The sequence below is a fragment of the Taudactylus pleione genome, unplaced genomic scaffold (genome assembly GCF_031769625.1).
Source record: "Taudactylus pleione unplaced genomic scaffold, aTauple2 ptg002305l, whole genome shotgun sequence".
Classification (NCBI taxonomy): domain Eukaryota; kingdom Metazoa; phylum Chordata; class Amphibia; order Anura; family Myobatrachidae; genus Taudactylus; species Taudactylus pleione.
Window position 1 is genome coordinate 195815 of NW_028286696.1, and position 20192 is coordinate 216006.

At 38.6% G+C, this 20192-nt stretch overlaps 1 protein-coding gene across 1 annotated transcript; it reads left to right on the forward strand.

Annotated features, from left to right (window-relative positions):
- The first annotated feature begins 18655 nt into the window (after positions 1–18655).
- LOC148431388 (nicotinamide N-methyltransferase-like) lies at positions 18656–19404 on the forward strand. The gene is made up of 2 exons (XM_088466033.1): positions 18656–18744; positions 18978–19404. Exons 1-2 carry the CDS (start codon positions 18656–18658, stop codon positions 19402–19404), a joined length of 516 nt encoding a protein of 171 aa, XP_088322159.1.
- Positions 19405–20192: the final 788 nt, after the last annotated feature.

Consider the following 20192-nt stretch of genomic DNA (forward strand, 5'->3'; position numbering starts at 1 on the left):
ATCAGCCAGGTCTATTTTATATCTCTCAAATGTTTTTTGAAATTTAGTTTCTTGTTCATATGTTTTTAATTTGTTGCTAATACAATCAATTTCTCTAGAGCATTGATCTAAAATAAGGTTATCGTGTTTTATTAGAATCAACATCAACTCATTGGAACATTTTTTGAGGGTCTCTTCCCATTCCAATTTCAGACTTTCAGTATTTAATTCATAGGCTGGGAATAAGCGTGGTCTTAATCCCCAGGGAATAAGTTTTTGTTACACATATGTCTCAAAAGTTGTCATATCCCACCATGTACTGGTTTGTTTGTGCAACAATCTCTTGAGTTGTATCAAATCTTCCTCCCATGTGCTATTATGAATTATGTTGTGATCTGTGTCATCTGTGAAGATAGAGCCAAGTTCTTCATTCCATTTTTCTCTCCATATTGATAATTCAGTACTAAGACTAAATGTAGCCATAATTAAAGATGAGGTTATGCACTTCAAAATTCTCCAATTAACAAAACCAGTCTACTCATATATAATTTCTGTATTGTATAGATTATTACTAAAGTTTCGTGCTCGATATGTATCTGAGGAAAGTCCTCAGAAAAATAGTCAAATTAAGTAAAGAAATATCCGCATAGGAATTTATATTATTTATTAATATATTCCCCTAAATTGTTACACAATCTTTGAATATAATTCAATATTTCGGGGAGGTGCACTAGAGAATAAACATAACATGACTCAAACCAAATAAAGAAAGAAGTATTCTCATAGCGGGCACACACAGATTATATTCAGTAAATGTATAAATATAATGCAATGAGAGACTGGATTCTATATTAAAACATAACTTTTATTAAGGCGAAATATGTAAAAAAATGTGTATAAGAAAATAAAGTGATTAAAAATATTGACAAGAACCTATTATGTGTATTATTTCTCTATTAGTTCTTATATTGTCCGCATACTTCATTGAAAATAATAAATGACATCAGTCTATTGTCACTTTATTTATCAGTATAAATACCAACTAATGAATTTACTCCTATTTGCATATCCTGTGACAATATATTATTATGATGTCACCTCCTTCACAGATTGCAGAGCTCATCATTTGTTTGGATCAGTAGCTCATAAATCTACGATATCCTATTAGGTTGCTGAATACAACTATTGCTGTGTATAAATTATTAACACATTTTATCCTCTCACATTATACTGTCTCAAATGTGTAATCATATACAGCAGTGGTATATTGTATGTATTCATCATATGTTGGTGTTGGTAAGTAGTTTCATTTGTTCACATCAATAGTTTGAATAGAAATAGTAGAGATTTAATATTCGTCACTGCCTATATCTATTTCAGCAGTGTTGCTTTCAGATAACCCCTATATAATGAAAGAAATATTATCACAAATGATGAGCAATATAAGCTCCTTTTTAATATGATATACAATATATTAGGTTAATGTGAGTTGTATCATCAACAGCACTATATATTGAAAGCTGATTATCCTGTATTCGGCTATCACTGTCACGTGTGTTTTAATCGGCAAAAATGAACCTGAATAATGCCCACAAGCTGATAGTGTCTTATCAGATATAAATATGCAAAATGAACCCTGTCTTCCGAATAATATCTATCATGATCACTTCACTTAGCGATATTGCATAATAGCAGATGATTCTCGTTTATATTAGATGATGACAGGCTATGTAGGTTCAGCTCTCAGTAAATTATGAGTCTTTTTATTTAAATCAACGACACTATAATATACAATGTATTTAAGTTGATATGAGTTGTATCATCCACAGCGCTGCATACTGAAAGTTGATTATCATATATTCAGCTTTCACTGCCACGTGTGTTTTAATTGGCAAGTATGTATCCGGATAATCCCCACACGCTGATAGTGTCTTTTTACATATAAGTATACAATTGAATCCCGTCTCCAGTGTAATCACTTCACTTAGCGATATTACATAGTGGTAAATAATTCTCGCTTGTATTGTTATAAAAGGTGACAGGTTGTATGATCACTTCACTTAGCGATATTGCATAGTGGTAAATGATTCTCGCTTATAGTAAACAGTATATAAAGGATGACAGGCTGTGCAGGTTCTGCTCTCAATATAATGTGAAACTTTCCATCTTAATCAACGACATTGTATCATACTACATGCTCCACATATATTGACAATATTAAAGAGTATTCAGCGGTATCTTGTGAAATAAACTTTTCAATACAACATAGGTTTTGTCTCTTAAAACGGAGGAGACGCCAAGTAGCGTGTCCTCCCTACCCTAACGCGCGTTTCGCCAGTGGCTTAGTCATAGGGGCCAACCCGTATTGCGGGTTGCCTCTCCTTTTAAACAAGTGCATAACCAATCATCGTTATCTTGATTGATTGACAGTTAATTCCTCCAAGCAAAGTGTGTTACATAGTAAAGGCTCTATCCTCGAGTCCAAACAAAAATAATAAATGGAAAATTTAAATCAATAGTAGAGAGGGCAATGAGGATCTCATGAGACCTCGATAAATATCAAAATTATTCTGATACCCTTTTTTTAATTAGAAAAGATGTTACTGTATTATATGACTATTATAATTAATAATCTAAATGTGGGATTTATAAGTGTGTAACCAAAACTTGGTGAAAACTTAATTAACATTATGAATTAATAATCTTAATATCATTATCTATTTTAAAAAATAACAATAAAGGTGCAATGGCAAAAATAAATGATATTACATGATCCAATTAATATTTAGATCTATAATATTGTTAACAACGTACTTTATAACATAAGTTGTAAGTGATAAAGTGATTATATTAATAGACTCACATATAATTGTGCATAAAGTTAATTATTTATTTATTCAAAATCAAAGTGCAAAATAGTGAAAAGTAAAAAAAGTGAAATAAAATATATTTTATTTATTGAAAGGTATCCATCATAATTTGGTTTATAAAAATGCTCCAAAATTAATATATTCATTAAGTCCTTCTGGATTAAGGCCTCCCAATTGATAGGTCCATTTACTCTCTCTACGTAACAAATACCCAAATGAACTTTTTCAATACCAAAAATTTTTAATAATTTGACATCCTTCTGATGGAAGTCATGAAAATGTCGGGCAACAGACGTCAATTTTTTCTTTTTCATTAAATCAGAGATAGAGTTTCTAATGTTGCCCACATGTTCCAAAGTTCTTTGTTTAAAGGGTCTCGTTGTCATGCCAACATAGTTCTTCTCACAGGGACATTTAATACAATAAATAATTCCTGAAGTATTGCAGTTAATATAATCTTTAATTTTATGTACTTTATTGAATTTATCTTTAAATTCCAAAGTCCTTCTCATAAATTGGCATGCCTTACATCCCCCACATTTAAATGATCCAGTTACTTTCAGTTGTTTTTTATTCCTCTTGGTAAAATGGCTATGTACTAAGTGGTCTTTGAGATTTCGTGTCCTTCTCCATGACATCTGTACTCTCGGTTTCAAATTTATTGCAAGATCGGGATCCAACATTAGTACATGCCAAGAACTTTGGAACATGTGGGCAACATTAGTAACTCTATCTCTGATTTAATGAAAAAGAAAAAATTTACGTTTGTTGCCCGACATTTTCATGACTTCCATCAGAATGATGCCAAATTCTTAAAAATTTTTGGCATTGAAAAAGTTAATTTGGGTATTAGGGGTGTAGACTTAACACAGGAACTGTTACGTAGAGAGAGTAAATGGACCTATCAATTGGGAGGCCTTAATCCAGAAGGACTTAATGAATATATTAATTTTGGAGCATTTTTATAAACCAAATTATGATGGATACCTTTCAATAAATAAATATCTTCTAATAGAGAACATTACTAAAAGAAATAGCTGTAGCATTTTATATATTTAACTATGTTATTTATTAATTAATATACTATGATACAAATTAATTAATCATCTGGTGGGTTTTTAAAATATATTTTATTTCACTTTTTTTACTTTTCACAATTTTGAATTTTGATTTTGAATAAATAAATAATTAACTTTATGCACAATAATATGTGAGTCTATTAATATAATCACTATATCACTTACAACTTATGTTATAAATATGCTCACCCCCATTTTCAAGTACCCCAAATTTGCTGGGACTACTTATTTTCAGCCAAAAAAAATTCTAAATACTATTCTTCACCACCTTCCCAAATCCCCAAAATAGCAGCTATTGAGCCAGTTTAAAGACCCCCAAAACCTCCTGCAGGGCTAATCGGGGGTATCCAGAGTGATCCCCAATGTTAGAGCAAATTTTTGGGGGTGTTAGGGTGATTTCCCCAAAAATCAGCAAAGTTTTCGCTGATTTCACATTCGCCGTGTGCCGTTTTCGCTGATTTCATATTGAATACGGGTATAATCGGGAGCGCGCGCGATACTTTTTCGCTGGCAAAAGCTCCGATGTGCAGCAAAAACTTCGACAGCGAGGTTTACGTTTCATATTCAATACCCCTCTATGTGTTTTGTGCTTTGATATCTTTATATGTTTTATTTAATGTGTGTTATGTATGTAAGTCTATGTGTGTGTGTGTGTTATGCAATTCAGTGTATTTATGATGGATTTAATATATTTATTATCCCTTTCTAACATATTTTAAAACTACAGTGCAAGGTGTTGCAAGCAGTGAGGTTCACTTTCAAGCAGGGTGGAGACCTCCAGCTGACTGCCATTGCCACTTCGTCTGATAGCTAATTCAAAGGTTTCCTCTGCCTATTTAGAATACACTTGTCAGTACTTCTTAAGCAAACCTCCGACCATTGTTCCTAACTTCTCATTCAGACAAATTCAATTGTGCATATCAGTGAAAGGGTTATATTTCAATTGCCACAGCCATACTTGTCTGTATGCGGGGCTTCTCAATTTATATGTAGAACACTCACAGTATCCTGCTGTATATATTTTTTAATTACTTTTCTCAGACAGTTATACAGAAGCTGTTTCTCATTACAAACTAAACCCTGCATGAATATTGTGTTTGTCAGTGTGAGAGTGTTGTATATTATTTGCTATTTAGTGTTGTGTGAATGTGTGGATATGTACGCACACTGGCTGCGTGCGCACGCAATGGTGCATCATGGATTGTGCCAACATAAATCGGACAACGGACAACCAAATTGTCCCATAACAGTTGAAGTGCGGTCGCATGCAATTATTCGACTTCGACACAGGACTTGCCCGGAGGGTGTTAGAGGCCTGGAGGAGATGGTCCAGCGGCTGTTCATCTGAGGACCGGACTGAGAAACTACTGAGACTCCCCTAGTATGGAAGTGGCTTTAGCCTGAAACAGAAGCCGGGTGAGAGGGGAAATTGGAAAAGATTGCTTGAGCCAGTACGGAAGCCTATATATTTAATAAGAGCTATAAAGGAAAGTAAGGAAAAAGAAAAAAGAAGGAAGTTGAAAGATAAAGTATAGTCTTAGACCGTGAGAAGGTACTAATGGAAATAGTATGTATGAATTGTCGAAGCTGAATAATTATCTGAGACAAGTTCAGTTTAAAATGTAATCGCGACGACGCCATTTTGCGACTGGCCTCAAGACACCATCTTGTGAATGGCAGCAAGACTCCATTTTAGAAAAGAAAGCTTACACAAGCGCCATTTTGTCAAAAATACATAGTACACAATCCACAGTGCTAAATTGCTAAAAGTAGCAATTTTGCTACTCACAACGCAAAGTTGCTAAAAAGTAGCACGAACAGCTTTTTCACAATCTTCCCCAAACACCTACCGACGGTGTTTAGCAGACATAAAATAACTTTCCAACACATTAAAATCATCACAGACTTATATTTGAAAAGTACCAAAGTTGCTAAAAAGTAGCACGAACAGCTTTTTCACAATCTTCCCCAAACACCTACCGACGGTGTTTAGCAGACATAAAATAACTTTGCAACACATTAAAATCACCACAAACATATTTGAGCAGTAGCAAAGTAGTGGTGTTTTCCCTGCACTTCATATTAAACATAGGACAACGCAAAATAGCTATTTAGACGCACAGCCAGCTTTTTAGTGATCTTTCCCAAACCCATACAGGCATGCTCACACACATACACAGAAGCCTTTCCAACTTAGTGCTGGTCGCTAAGTGCCCCACAAACCCTCAAACGCACAACACAATTTAATGTCATTTCTCCCCGCAGACACATTTAAAAGCAATGGTCCCGCAGCATGAAAGGAATGATTATTATTTGGTTTAATCGCAATGTCAGCATATGAAGAAATGAATGTTTTCTGTAACTATGGTTTAGTAAATGGCAAATGGACCGTGATTGGTGCCGTACTGATCTACTCTTTTCCCACAGCGTTCCGGTGGCATCGGTGAGGAGATCAGAACATGCGGCTATGAAATATGAATGATAGAGAGAATAACTCCTTGAAATGTTGTATGCCATAGTTTAGACTAGATTTATTATGCAGCGGGAAAGTGGACACAATCAGGCTGTTAGAGGCTGGTTTGAGTCTTTGCACTGACCTATGAATTGTACCGTAACGGAAGAAGCAAGAAGAGGAACCAATGAGAACCTGCCAACGTATTCTATTGTATTGCTTATCCCAGTGCGGGTATATATGTGAGTGCTCTGAAACGAGATGCCACTATGCAGTGGTCCTGTTATGCTGTTTCGACGAAGGTTTCATTACTGATGCCGGTATCTGGTCCCAGAGCGCACGCGTATGTATTGACTGTACCTTATGACCTAAATGTTTGTACAATTTAGATTGCGCTCATTGTTAGATCATAGCGTGGTAACATCTGTACTTTTAAATGAATAATAATCTTTAGCGCGTTGGACCGCTATTCCACTGTCTTAGAGTCTTATTAATGGTATATTTAAAACACAGCGCTAATTAGCGACACCTTATGGTTTTAGGAGGTATAGGCAGGTTTTGTCTTAGAGGTGCTAGGCAGGTGAATCTTAGAGGTTTATAGGAAGGAATGTACTAAAGGTTCAGTTGCACGATTCAACAGAATGATGGAGATATGTATGAGTTTTTATGGAAAATATTAAATATGTCTATTTTTCATGTAAAATGGTTTACAAGGAATTCGAACTACTCCCGAGGTATAAAAATAATTGTGAGTATGGGTCATATTAAAATAGGATCATGGAATGTTGGAGGAATACACTCTCCGGTGAAAAGGAAAACATTTTTAAAGTATGGTAAAAAGACAGGTTTGTACATAATGTTATTGCAGGAGACACATTTAATTCAATCAGAAGTGGTAAAGTTAAATATATTGGGATGGAAAGTGATAGCATCAGCACCATATAATGCAAAGGCAAGGGGGGTGCTTATTCTTAAGAGAAATGATCAACAAGTAGAAATGCTGAGTGAGGAGGATTGAGGAGGAAGATATTTAATTGTAGAATAGCACAAAGTAAAATGGTGCTATGCAATTTATATGCTCCAAATGTTTATACAAGATAATTCTTTAGAACACTCATATTTAAGTTGTGTCCATATATATCAATGCCTATGTTTGTTGGAGGCAGGGGCGGATTGGGAATTTAAAGTGGCCCTGGAAAAAAACTCAGAAAGTGGCCCTATGTGTGCGAGCCTATGGCGCGGGACCTAAAAGTGGGTGTGGCCTTGTGGAAGGGGTGTGGCCTAATATGAAATGCCATGCCTGCAACCCACTCCCCCCCATTTTTGTCATGCTAGGGGCATGCCCACAGCTCCAGGAGCTGATAGCCATCCCCCCAGTCCCTCTCTCTAGTGAATAAGCACAGTAAGCTTGTGAATGAGCATTTTCTTACCTACATGATTTCTCTGCAACAAGGGAACCTTGAAGAAATGTATCCTCCCTGAACAGACAGTGTCTTAAGTTGGTATTTACTATTCATGCAGGAGATCACATGGTCTGGAAGCTGCCTGTTTGTGTGGTAATAAAGAAAATGTCATCATGCAACAGAGGTTCAACCAGATAGTAAAAGAAGTTTTAGGGCAGGACAAATGTGAGTTTCCCTTATTAAACAATTTATATTAATAAAATATATATGCTAATTTGGTTCCATTTCCATCAGTAATATGGTGTCATTAGAATTGTTGTCTTACTGAAGATTGCTGTCCCCCAGTCTTTTCTTCTAATAGTATCAGCAGTCCTTTCTGTGTGTCTCCAGCACCATCGCCTTGGGTGTCCCCAATGCCATCATGCTGCATCTCCCCAGTGCCATTATCCTGCTACTCTTGAGCACCATCCTCCTTCCCTAGCACATAATAGCCCCCCTCCCCCACACACAGACCATATACCCTTATTACTGAATAACACCCCCCCGTAGATCATCATAAATTCCCCCCACCCCAGGCATTCCCCCCACACAGAGATCATATTCTCTTATTACAGAATAACCCCCCCTCTCAGATCATCAATAATTTCCCCCACCAGACATTCCCCCATGAGACAGATCTCTCCTATCAGCCACTTCCATTAGGTGCCCATGTAAGTCACTCAGGCAGCCAGCCAGTCCAGCCCCAGGACAGAGATGACAGAGATAGGATAGAGGTGACAGGGACAGGGCCAGGACAGAGGGGCTAGGATAGAGGTGACAGGGCAAGGAAAGAGGGGACACAGGAGACAGGGCCAAGACAGAACAGAGGGGACAGGAGAGAGTGGTGACAGGGAGAGGAAAGAGGTGACAGGGCCTGGAAAGAGCTTACAGGCACAGGATAGTGGGGATAGGACAGCAGTGACAGGGGCAGGACAGAAGTAACAGGGCCAGGATGGAGGTGATAGGGTCAGGATCAGGACAGAGGGGCTAGGATAGAGGTGACAGGGCAAGGAAAAAGGAGACACAGATTACAGGGCCAAGACAGAATAGAGGGGACAGGAAAGAGGGGTGACCGGGCCAGGAAAGAGGTGATAGGGCAAGCAAAGATGGGACAGGAGTGACAGGGCCCTGGCTGGCTGCTTGGCTTGCTTACTTACCCCACATGCCACTGGCCATGGACCAGTGCCTAAACACTCTTCCCACCAGGTCACGTGCTGGCACCCGGTGTCTAACATAACTCCATTCAGCAAAGCCTCTTCTCGTGATAGAGGCAGGCCACAGAAGCTAACAACCGGGCTGCCTGTCATGCTGCAAAAAAAAAATTACAGCCGGGTGACGCATTCGGGGGGCGGGGCCACAGTTGAAAAGCGGCCCCACAGACCAAACGGCCTACAGGGATTTTCCCCACTAAAGGTAAGGGCCAATCCGCCCCTGGTTGGAGGTGATTTCAACTTAATTGTATCTAGGTATTTAGAAACAAATTCTAGATCTAGGAGGGTGAGTTCCCTCCCAAAGATGGGAATGTCATATCTGATGGATCAGTTAAAGCTGGTAGATGTTTGAAGAGCTCAGAATCCTTTTGTAAAGAACTATACATGTCTTTCGGCGGCGCATTGTACAATGTCACTGATAGATTATACTGTACTGTATATTAATGGCAGAGGAGTTAGTTTTGAAGGAGATATAAGTGAATATTGAACCAATTTGTATATCTGACCACACTTTGATTTGCGTGCAAGTATAAACGGAGATAGATAAAGGTGGATATAAACAATGGCGATTTCCATCATATTTGTTACAATCAATACAATTTAGAAAAGCGAGAGAAAATTTCTGGGAAGAGTACAAGATGAATAATATTCAGTCCTATAATGAAAACGCATTAAACTTTTTGCAAGCATCCAAAGCAGTAATAAGAGGGAGGATAATAGATTATGCATCTAAAAAGTGAAAATAATTAACACAGACATATAAGAGGGCTAGAGAGACTTTAATGGAAGCATTTCATAAGTTTAAGCTGAAATCAACTCCAGGAAACGAGAAGGGAATATAAAGAGGCTATAGTGTTTTATGAGGAAATATTTATTAAAATGGAGGAAAGATATTAATTTAACAGACAATATAAATTTTATACAGTGGGTAAAAAAACAGGAAAACTAATGTCTAACCTCCTTCGAAGTTTGCAAAAAATATCTACGATTACACATCTTCGGAAGAGTGATGGTGTATATACTAAAAATGGAAAGGAGGTTGTAGATCATTCTACAAAGGAATATATACAAAGCAAATAATAGATACAATATATAGAGTCATTTTGGGAGAGAGTAAGACTACCACAGATACTGTAGATAATGAAATAAAAAGTAAATTATATGCACCAATAACGGAGGAAGAGGTGAGAGTAGGAATAACAAGACTAAAAGCGAGGAAAGCTCCAGGACCCAATGGGATGTCTGATGAATACTTTAAGATCTTGAAAGACAGAATATGTGAGTCACTTACAAGGCCTTTTATGAAATAATCACCACATGTTCTATCCCAAAATATTTTAACGATGCTTTTGTAATAGTAATCCCAAAACAAGGAAAACATTTATAACTACCAAGTTCATACAGGCCAATTTCATTATTAAATATAGACTACAAAATATTCTCAAAAATACTATAAGAATAAAAACCATACTTCCAAAAATAATAGAATGTGATCAGACAGGATTTATTAAAGGAAGACATTCAGTAGGACATGTAAGGAAAGTAATGTCAGCATTGCAATGGATACAGGGGTTGGGAAAAATAGAACCACAATTTATATTGACGGAAGATGCTGAAAAAGCATTTGATTTAGTGGCATGGGACCATCTATATGTAACAATGAGAAAATTTGGGTTCCCAGAAAATTTTGGTAAGTTGATATCCACAATATATACAGATCCCATGTGTAAAATAGCAAGTAATGGGTATATATCAGAGGAGATAATGATACAAAGAGGGACGAGTGTCCTTTATCTACATTGCTATTTGCAATGGCTATTGAGCCTTTGGCAGTAGCCTTGAGGAAGATGGAAGATTTTACAGGCATAAAAAATAACCAAATAGAATTAAAAATAGCATTGTTTGCAGACAACTTGCTACTGTTTATAATGAATCCAAAGAAAACTATTCCAGTGATATTAAGACTAATTTTAAGAATTTGGTACATTCACAGGCTTTAAAATTAATACAGCTAAGTTGCAACTACTCCTATTAAATCAAGTGCACATCAATGCAGAAATGTTACAGGAAATATATCCATTTCAAATTATATAAAAAAATATATATATATACAGTATTTGGGGATAAATATAACGTATCCATTGCAAGACATGTATAAAGCAAATGACGATTTAATAATCAAAGCAAAAAAAAATGCAGTTAGAAACTTTGAAAAAATTACCATTGTTGTTATTGGGAAGAGCTGCAGTAATAAAAGATGTTATTCTAATGTTACCAATCAGGATAACAAAAAAAGATAGTAAGAAATGTGAAAAATTATTTTCAAAATTTTTATGGGAAGGGAAAAAACCCAGGATATCTATAGCTACATTAAAAATTAAAAAATGAGAGGGAGGCTTTGCATTACCTGATATCTTGGGATTTGTTAGAGCAGTTCATATGAGATATAAATTGGTTATTAGATAAGGAAATACAAATAGCAAGATTGAACAAGAAATGCTAAAACTCTATACACTTAGTGCATTAATACATACTCCAAAAAAACATATTCCTCTTCAAATATTGACAAATGTGATTTGTAGGGACACACATACATCGTGGTGTGAGATTAATAAGAAGCTAAAAAGAAATTCACATTTTTCTAGATATGTGAAGATTGAGGGAAATCTGAGCTTTCAACCAGCATTAGAAAATAAAATATTTAAACAATGGAAAATAGCTTTCACAAAAGACCTAGTGGTGACGCAGATAAGTCAAACCACCATTTTGACATCTGGTCGGGTCTAAAAGAATTGCCCAATGTTAATGACACCTCTAGTGTAACTCCATCTGATACGATCACCATCCAAAGAATAGTGGAGGATTATTTTCATGACACCATAAAAATAAACATGTCACAGAGTCCCTTCGAGAACTGGAAGGAAAAAAAGGCAATTTGGAGGCCCTTGTACGAACTGGCTTTGCATTACCTAAGCTAACCACCCTCCAGTGTGTACTCAGAGAGAGTTTTCAGGACAGCTGAGAACCTTGTGAGCAAACGGCATAGGAAGTTACTTCCTCAAAATGTGGAAAAGATGATGTTCATATAAATGAACTGGATATTCCACGAGGAAGACCTTTCCCGACAATTACGTCACAGTACAGAGTCTTCTGTAATAGTGGATTCCAGCGGGGATGAATTAATATTGTGTGAGGATGATGTACACACCGATGAGGGTGACGATGGCAATGATGATGACATCTTGCCACTGTAGAGCCGTTGCCTTAAGCCGATTGGTAGCTTGTTTGTTGTTTGTGGGGGTCCAAACAAACCAAGCACTTCAGCCACAAAAGTGGAAGTCCATGTCGCTGAAGTGCTTGATTTGTTAAAGTGTGCATGTCCTTTTAATATCCAACATAATACCCAAGGACAATTCCATCTTGCACTTCCTTTCATTTCTGCAACTGCTGTGTGGCAATGTTTCATATGTGTGCTTTAAACTGTGGTATCTGTGCTGCTGCTCTGTCGCTTAGTAACCAGTCAGCTCACAGCAACCATTGGCCAATAATGGTGAAAACAATATTATAAGGTGTAAGGTGGTCTAAATTGACTGTAAATGACTGGAAATATTATTGAGGTTATTAATACTCTAGGAAAAAAAAAGGTAAAATTTTGTGATTTTAGCCTTTTTTTATCAATTTTTGTAAAAAATCCAAATCCAATCCACAGCCAATCACAGCAGGTTTGGCAAATCCAAATCCGGACGACGAATCAGAGCCAAATCCAAACCCAGCAAAAATGGTCCAGTGCAAATCCCTACTTTAAATAGCCTGGTGCTTAAAATACAGGGCCCCCCTACACATTTTGGCCCCTGTATTTTAAAAACTAGCACCTGCTGTACAGAGTCAGGGGCTGGTTATGCTTCTGGGGAGGGAGTGCACATCTTTTTGTTTAAAACACACAGACAGAAGCCTCCACAGATCTCACTGATATAACTGTTAACTCAGTCATATTAAAAGGTGTGAGTTTACATAGGGAAAAACTCGCACAGATTCACATAATATATTAGCCCCGAGCTCAAAACTTTACACGCTATTACATTTTGCGAGTCCCGGCACCAACTCGCATCTTCAAAAAATGTGAGAAGGTGCGAGTTGGATTTTTACTTTAACTCGAACCCTATTACATTTGGCCCTTTGTCTCAATAAAAAAATAATAGTGTACACTTTAATAAACAAGTACAATGAATGTTCAAGTTGACAATTATTATATAACCCTCACAACATGCATGCATTTATACCCCTCTAACTAAGCTTTCCAACTACCCACAGTGCCTAAAGAAATTAGAATTTTACAAGGTAAAAAGATTTTGGCTACACACTACCCATGGCCACTCTTTCAGTAGTGCACTTTCTTTGTAGAATAGGACTCATGTTCATGTAGCGTACTCTTTTGCAACAAACTAACGAGATAAATATGCACTGTTGAAAGTGTCTGACACAGATGAGGTGACTTATAGATAAGTTGGCTATACCAGTGTTATGATATAGGGGGTCATTCAGACCCACTCGCGAGCGGCAGTACGCTCGCAAGTTGGTCGATGTTCCCCACTGTGCATGCGCACGACGGAGGGAGCTCCGTCATGTGCATGCACGAGACCCGGCGAGCGACGGGCTTTCCATCGCTCGGGGTCTCGCACCAAAGGGGGCATGCTGTCGATGTTGATTGACAGCACGCCCCCTTTGGTGGGCGTGCCTGGGGGCATGCCTGCCAGACGGAGGCGTTCCCATGGGAACGCCTACCGTCTGAAGCCGGCCCCACTAACATCACTAGTGATGTCAGTGGGAGTGATTTTGGCTCTGATAGAGCCAAAATCACTCCTGGGCTTGCGGCTGGGAAACCCGATGGCAGGGTTTCCCTCGCAAGTCTGATGGTCGCGATGGTCAAGACCATCGCGACCATCTTTTTGCACGCTCGTATAGGCTGTGGGTGGTGACCCACAGCTATACGAGTGTCCAGGAGGACGCTCCATTTTAATGGTGGAGGGCCCTGATTCAGAGCGAGCGCTCTGATCAGAGCGTCCAGCTCTGAATCAGGGCCATAGTTTCTATTACTGGTAAACAGTACTTTAAGGTGTTCCTTGCTTGCAGTAATACTCAAATTCTGATGTTATGACTCCACTAGTTTAATATAAAGTTTGTTACTTGTGGCATTAGCCAAGGAAAATAGACTCTGCATAACTATATGTCAGTCTCTGAGTAGCTGCAGTATTCACAAAGGCTGTCACCTGCTTACGACTATATATTTTTCCAGTTTTAAACTTAGAATTGCTCAATTGTTACTGGTTCACTGTCAGAAAATGTGCTAATTGGATGAAGTCTCTATGTATACTCTTAGGTGAGAGGCCTGTCACTGAATTATATCATCAGGACACTAGTGCATCTATAATACTACTCTGTGGGGCCCATTTATCAATAATCGCATACACAATGATCTGGGTGTGATATTAGCGCCCATGATTGCATTGCAGTATGTGATGATAGCACTGAGATGTAAGTAAAAGAGCCTGTCCCTGTGATGTGTTCAGAGTGAAGACACCGCATCAGTGATTTCTTCACTTCCTTCTCAGGACTCCTGAGCATGCATGGTCTACAGACTACACATGCACAGCAGCCATTGTCGGGAATGCGAAGTGTAGCCCATAGATTAATGCAGCACAATGCCATCTGTCGTTGCTGTTGGAAAGGAGGGACCACAGCAGATAGTAAAGTTATCTGCTGCAATCCGTCCATATTACAACTGGGGGATACTTAATATTTCTGGGTTTCCCCCTGAATTTCATCTCAAGTGTCTGACCAAATATGAGGTGATTTTGCAGCCCTGATTTCCTGGATAGTGACCAGGTCCTGCTCTTCTCTATAGGAATCACCAGCACCTCTGTCTCAGCCCCTCATCAGTAGCCCATGTGATCAGTCCAACTTAGCTGCAGTGATATCACTGCCTCAGGAGTTATCAGTTGCACCTGAGTCCTCCTGGTCACTGCTGCCAGCAATCGCACAGTGGCAGTTCCTTACTGGTGTTATCTACTCTGCTTATCATGGCTTATCTACTCTGCATGTTCCATTCTCCTACCTTCTGCTCCATCTCAGGAGGCTGATCTTCAGCCCCTCACAATCCCTCTCCACCAGCTGCCTACTGTAACTCGATCCTCCACCTCTTGGCTGCAGTGGAAACAGGGTGGGATAGTTACTGGGATTAGTTTCAGTTTCCCCCCTGCACTGTAGCTTAATGTTGGGATCAGTTTCAGTCACACTGTAGCGTCATGTCGCCACACCACCTCAGACATTATCGGTCTCCGATGGTCTCTGTTTACTGCAGGTATGCTGATTATTCATAGTTTGCTATCTCAGACAGATCCCTCATTCACTGCCACGGGCACCTCTTATATCCTCTCTCCTAAATGAGCAAAGCTCTCCCATCTTCAAATCCTAAGTGTCAGCAAGGACCTTTGGGTTCCTTAAATCCCAACTGTCTGTCTGGGCTTCCAGAAAGTCCACAGTCTGACAGCTGCATTCTTCAGTACAAACCACTGTAGCTTTCCACTATAAGTCTCCTACCAGTTAAATCACATTTTTTCTGTACATTTTAATAACCTATATTACAAAAAAATACATCTATATATATATATATATATATATAAATATATATATATATATATATGGACTCTTTATGGACTCATTGTCAGGGGTATCTTGATGTGCAGTTTCTCCAAAGGTGGATTGGCCATAGCGGTCCAGTCCAGTGGCCACAGAGATCCCCAGATTTAACTCCATTGGATATATTTATTCTAGGGTTACCTATAGGAATGTGTTTATGCTGTGAAGATACAAGATAGTTATCATCTGCAGCAACAAATTGTTGATGCTTGTACATAGATTCAGCCAGACAAGTTGTTAAAGGTTCATGAGGAATGAGAAAAGAGAATATTCTTAACAGTGCAACATGGAGGACAGCACTTCAAACATATTCTATACATTTTAAGTTAACATTGGAGAATAAATAAAAATATATTAAAAAGAAGATCACTATTGTTTTTCTTATACAATTTTGCATCTGTTTAATGTGTCACATGACTACCTTCCAATTAAAAAATTAGAGTTGCATCCAAGATGGCCGATCTCAAGATGGCCACCATACTGGTGACATACCCTAAAAAGTTTCCCCCACTCTCATATCATATGTGTAGACACTGGATTATTATTCCCTTACTTATTTATTTTTTATGCGTGTTTTCACACTAATAGACCACCCTGTATATATACTGTATATTAGTAGAAAAAATATGCTTTGACCCAATTCTGTTTGTTTTTTAATTTGAAGACAAATTTCTAATGGGTCCTGCTAAGATGGAATGTAGAGGGTTAAACATAAACAAAATACTGATGATCCACAGCACATTGTATCACTGTGACATTATCACCTGGTTAGGTCAAATATTTAATCCTTGTAATTGTCATAAGATCTCTGCACATAGTGATACCTTTATAGTCAGCTGTGTATGAGAACATTCTAATGAGAGTAAATAACTATAGGATTCTGCTGTATATAAAGAGACCGGCCATATATATTACTATAAGGCTACAGATACAGGTCAGAGACTCATCCCGTCATCTGTGACAGAAGACAAGAGAATGGAAGCCAGATCCAATTTGAAGCTTTACCATGTGCATGGGATGGATTCCAGGGACCACCTTAAATGTTACTATGATTCGGAAAGTGCATTCAGAGATGAGGGAGTGGTGTTTATTATGGAGAAGCTGCACAGCGCATTAGTAACAGGTGTGTATTTAGGATAAATTGTTGCCTCAGATATATAGCATGGTTATTATGGGTAACAGAACAATTCAATTGGTGACTTTATAGTGTACAGGCAGGAGTGTAGTGTGGGGCAGTGGCGTATCACCCACATTATTTTACACTTACCTGTCCGTGGTCCTGCGGTGGGTGTCTGCGCAGCTCAGAACACTGGAAAATGGCCATGTCGGCCATTTTCCCAGTGTTCTGCGCATGCACAGTAGACTTTGGGCACTAAAGTGGCCATTTCCCACCGTTCTGCGCATGCACAGTAGACTCTGGGCACACTCTAGTGCCCGGAGTCTACTAAGGCTCCGGTGGCTGGCTAGCCACGTCAGTTGGCTGCCAGCCACCGGGGAGAGAGGAGGGGGCCCCGCACGGGGAGTGAACATGGGCCCCCTCCTCTCTTAAAACTCCCCTGGTGTGGAGAGAACCTAGGAGCTAATTCCGGCAGCAGGAGCTAAGCGTGGCAGATTGGCAGTGTTTTCTTTTCTTTAAATGTTCTAAATATAGACCTCCATGATTGCCCAGTCCACTGATCCCAAGCAGAACTGACTGCAGAAATAATGCAGACAGTGAGTTTGGAGTAATGGAAGCACAAACTGATATGATGGTCTGACACTGCCCATTGTTGGAGTTTGGTAACCAGTCATATGGATGCTACAGTGAAGAAAAGAAGAGAGTAAGGAGTGGAGCAGAGCTGGTAAGAAAATAATGTGGAGACTATCCAGAGAGGTAGGTGTCTGTGTATGTTTAGGGGGGCATTGTGACAGCATTGCTACAAAGGAATTAATGATCTTATTTTCATAGGTGTATATATCCATGAAACCAGTGCTCAGGTCCATGTGTTATTGAAGAGAGACTTGGTCTCATTCTGTCCATAGACTCACACCCCAATTCCCCAGCTTTAAGAGCATTTCTTTTTTACATAGAGCCTGTAGTAGCCTCTGTCTGATAGAGCCATCCTGTTATCTCATGGCCACTCTACCCCCTGGCCCTAGTAACATACACTACACACCCTACCCTCCAGCCCCAGTGACATCCACTACCTGCCCCACCCTCTGGCCCCATTGACATCCACTACCTGTCCTACCCTCTGGCCCCATTGATATACACTATATGCAATACCCTCTGGCCCCAGTGGCATGGTTGAATATATGTGCAAGCTACACCTGCTATTCACAATGAATGTCCTCCTCTGTTGCTTAATCATCTACTTGCAATATATTACCAGTCTTGATCTTTAGTTAACATGTCGGTGGTTTCAGCAATTATATTTATTGTGCCTGTATATTCCCTTATTAATATACTCCAGTCAGATATTTGTGATCACCAGAGTATTGTATAAGTTCCTACTGTCCTGAATTTTAAGACCTGGCAGCATCCTAAGTACCGTTGAGTCTATCACTCTAAGAGAAGAACGGGTGGCTGTTCGAGGCAGAAGACCTCTGTAGCATGGCTGTAGGAATCTCATTTATACCTTGTGTCTATTAAGTCATTCACAAAGCTGTGAGCAATGCATTAACTCTCGGAGTGCCAGTAATTTATTTAATATGCAGTATTGCAGCTGGAAACATGCATCAAGAAATTGGATTCAGTATGTGACCAATGCTGGGACTCTCATTATCTTTCTTTTCCATTATCTCACTGTAAATCTATAGAATGTTACAATTTTCTTATATGAATTTTTCCTGCAGGTTGTATTAAAGGAGAAACTTTGAATGACATCAGTATAGGATCCATTCTTCATCATCTTTTTGTTATAAGTAATTTTTATCTTATACTAAAATGGAACTCAACAAATGGGTGAACACCCGCACTGGGGCTTTTGATTGGACTCATGCATTGAAGATTGTTATCGAGCTGGGAGGCATCAGGTAAAATGTAATTCTAAACATAAAAGAACATAAAAGACATAAAACATAAAAAATTAATGAAGATACCTTACACATACAGAGCATATAAAGAGTTACAAGGAAAGTGTTTATGCTCTTAGAGAAGATCATTTTGTTTTGTTTTTTGTGGTATAAGAAACTGAAGTGAAACATACAGTTCAGCACTGTCACTTGAATCTGCTATATTATATAATAAAATGGTTTAACTATTTTAGTGTGGAAGAACAAGAAAAGGAAGAAAAGTTGAAGGAAACAATTAAACGCATTGTGAAATTTGACATCAGCAAAGAAAACCTCTCAGATCCGGTAATGTTACCACAAGCTGACTGTATAGTCACTGCGTGGTTGCTTGATGTGGTTTGTCAGGACCAACAAGATTACATCAGAAACCTGAGGAAGATGTCAAAGTTGCTTAAGCCTGGGGGATACTTTATTGTAATTGGGTGCTTAAATATCACATATTACACTGTTGGTAATGATAGGATACATGCATTTAACTATGATGAAAGTTATGTAAGAAAGACCCTCACTGATGAAGGATTTGTAATTGGTTCCTGTGAGTTACTTGATAGAAAAGTAGAGAGTGATCTCATAGATTATAAGCAATTGATGGTCCTTACTGCTATCAAAGGAAATATTTAGGATGTCTGAGTAGTGGCCATTGGCTGGATGGATGATTCCTTATAAAGCTTCTTAAAAACTACTGATCTACCTTAGTTATTATTACCTTCTATATTCCTAAGCCATTTTCTAAATCTTACAGCTCTTATCATGTGACGTAGCTAAAGATTATATATAAAAAAAGTAATTATAATTTATTTTTTTCCTCATGTTTCTAGTAAATCAAAATAAAAAAATTCTAAAATGGTTTGTTTTTATGTTTTTTATTCAAAGCAAAGAGTTGGGGCATATAATGGGTGGATTTTCTGCTACTATGATAAGAACTACCTGTTTCAGAATAAAATGATGGTACTTAGTTCCTGATGCAGATCCACTCGCTAAGGCGCGATCGCTCATTGTGAGCGATTTTTGCCCATCTGCACTTGCGTATAATTTGCAGTGCGTGTTCGCAAGCCATTCGCAGCAACCTGATTTTGGTTGCTTGTAAGCCACTATCAGGTCGCTGCTTTGAGTGACAGATAGTGCTGTTTGTGGGTGGTAACAGGGGAAGGTGCATGTGAATGGGGGAGTGGATGTGCGAAACCAGGCGTCAGGCCGCCAAATTGTCATTTAAAGGGTGTGCATAATTAACAAAGTAGCGTCATTGTACATGTCATCTCCATGTATTTCAGCCAGCACTGATCGCTGTACTTGCGGCAGGCTAAGGCAACCCCAAGGGCTCCGAGCAGCTCTGATGGCTCTTGATGGTCCCGAATAATCCTTAATTTCCCGGAGATGACTTGTGTTGCGAGTGGCAAGGCGGTGTCTTT

Excerpts from the sequence above, each read along its gene's own strand:
- LOC148431388 (XM_088466033.1), top strand. The coding sequence starts at position 18,656 with ATGGAACTCAACAAATGGGTGAACACCCGCACTGGGGCTTTTGATTGG. Across the intron at positions 18,745-18,977 it reads ATCGAGCTGGGAGGCATCAG|TGTGGAAGAACAAGAAAAGG; the intron begins GTAAAATGTAAT and ends TAACTATTTTAG.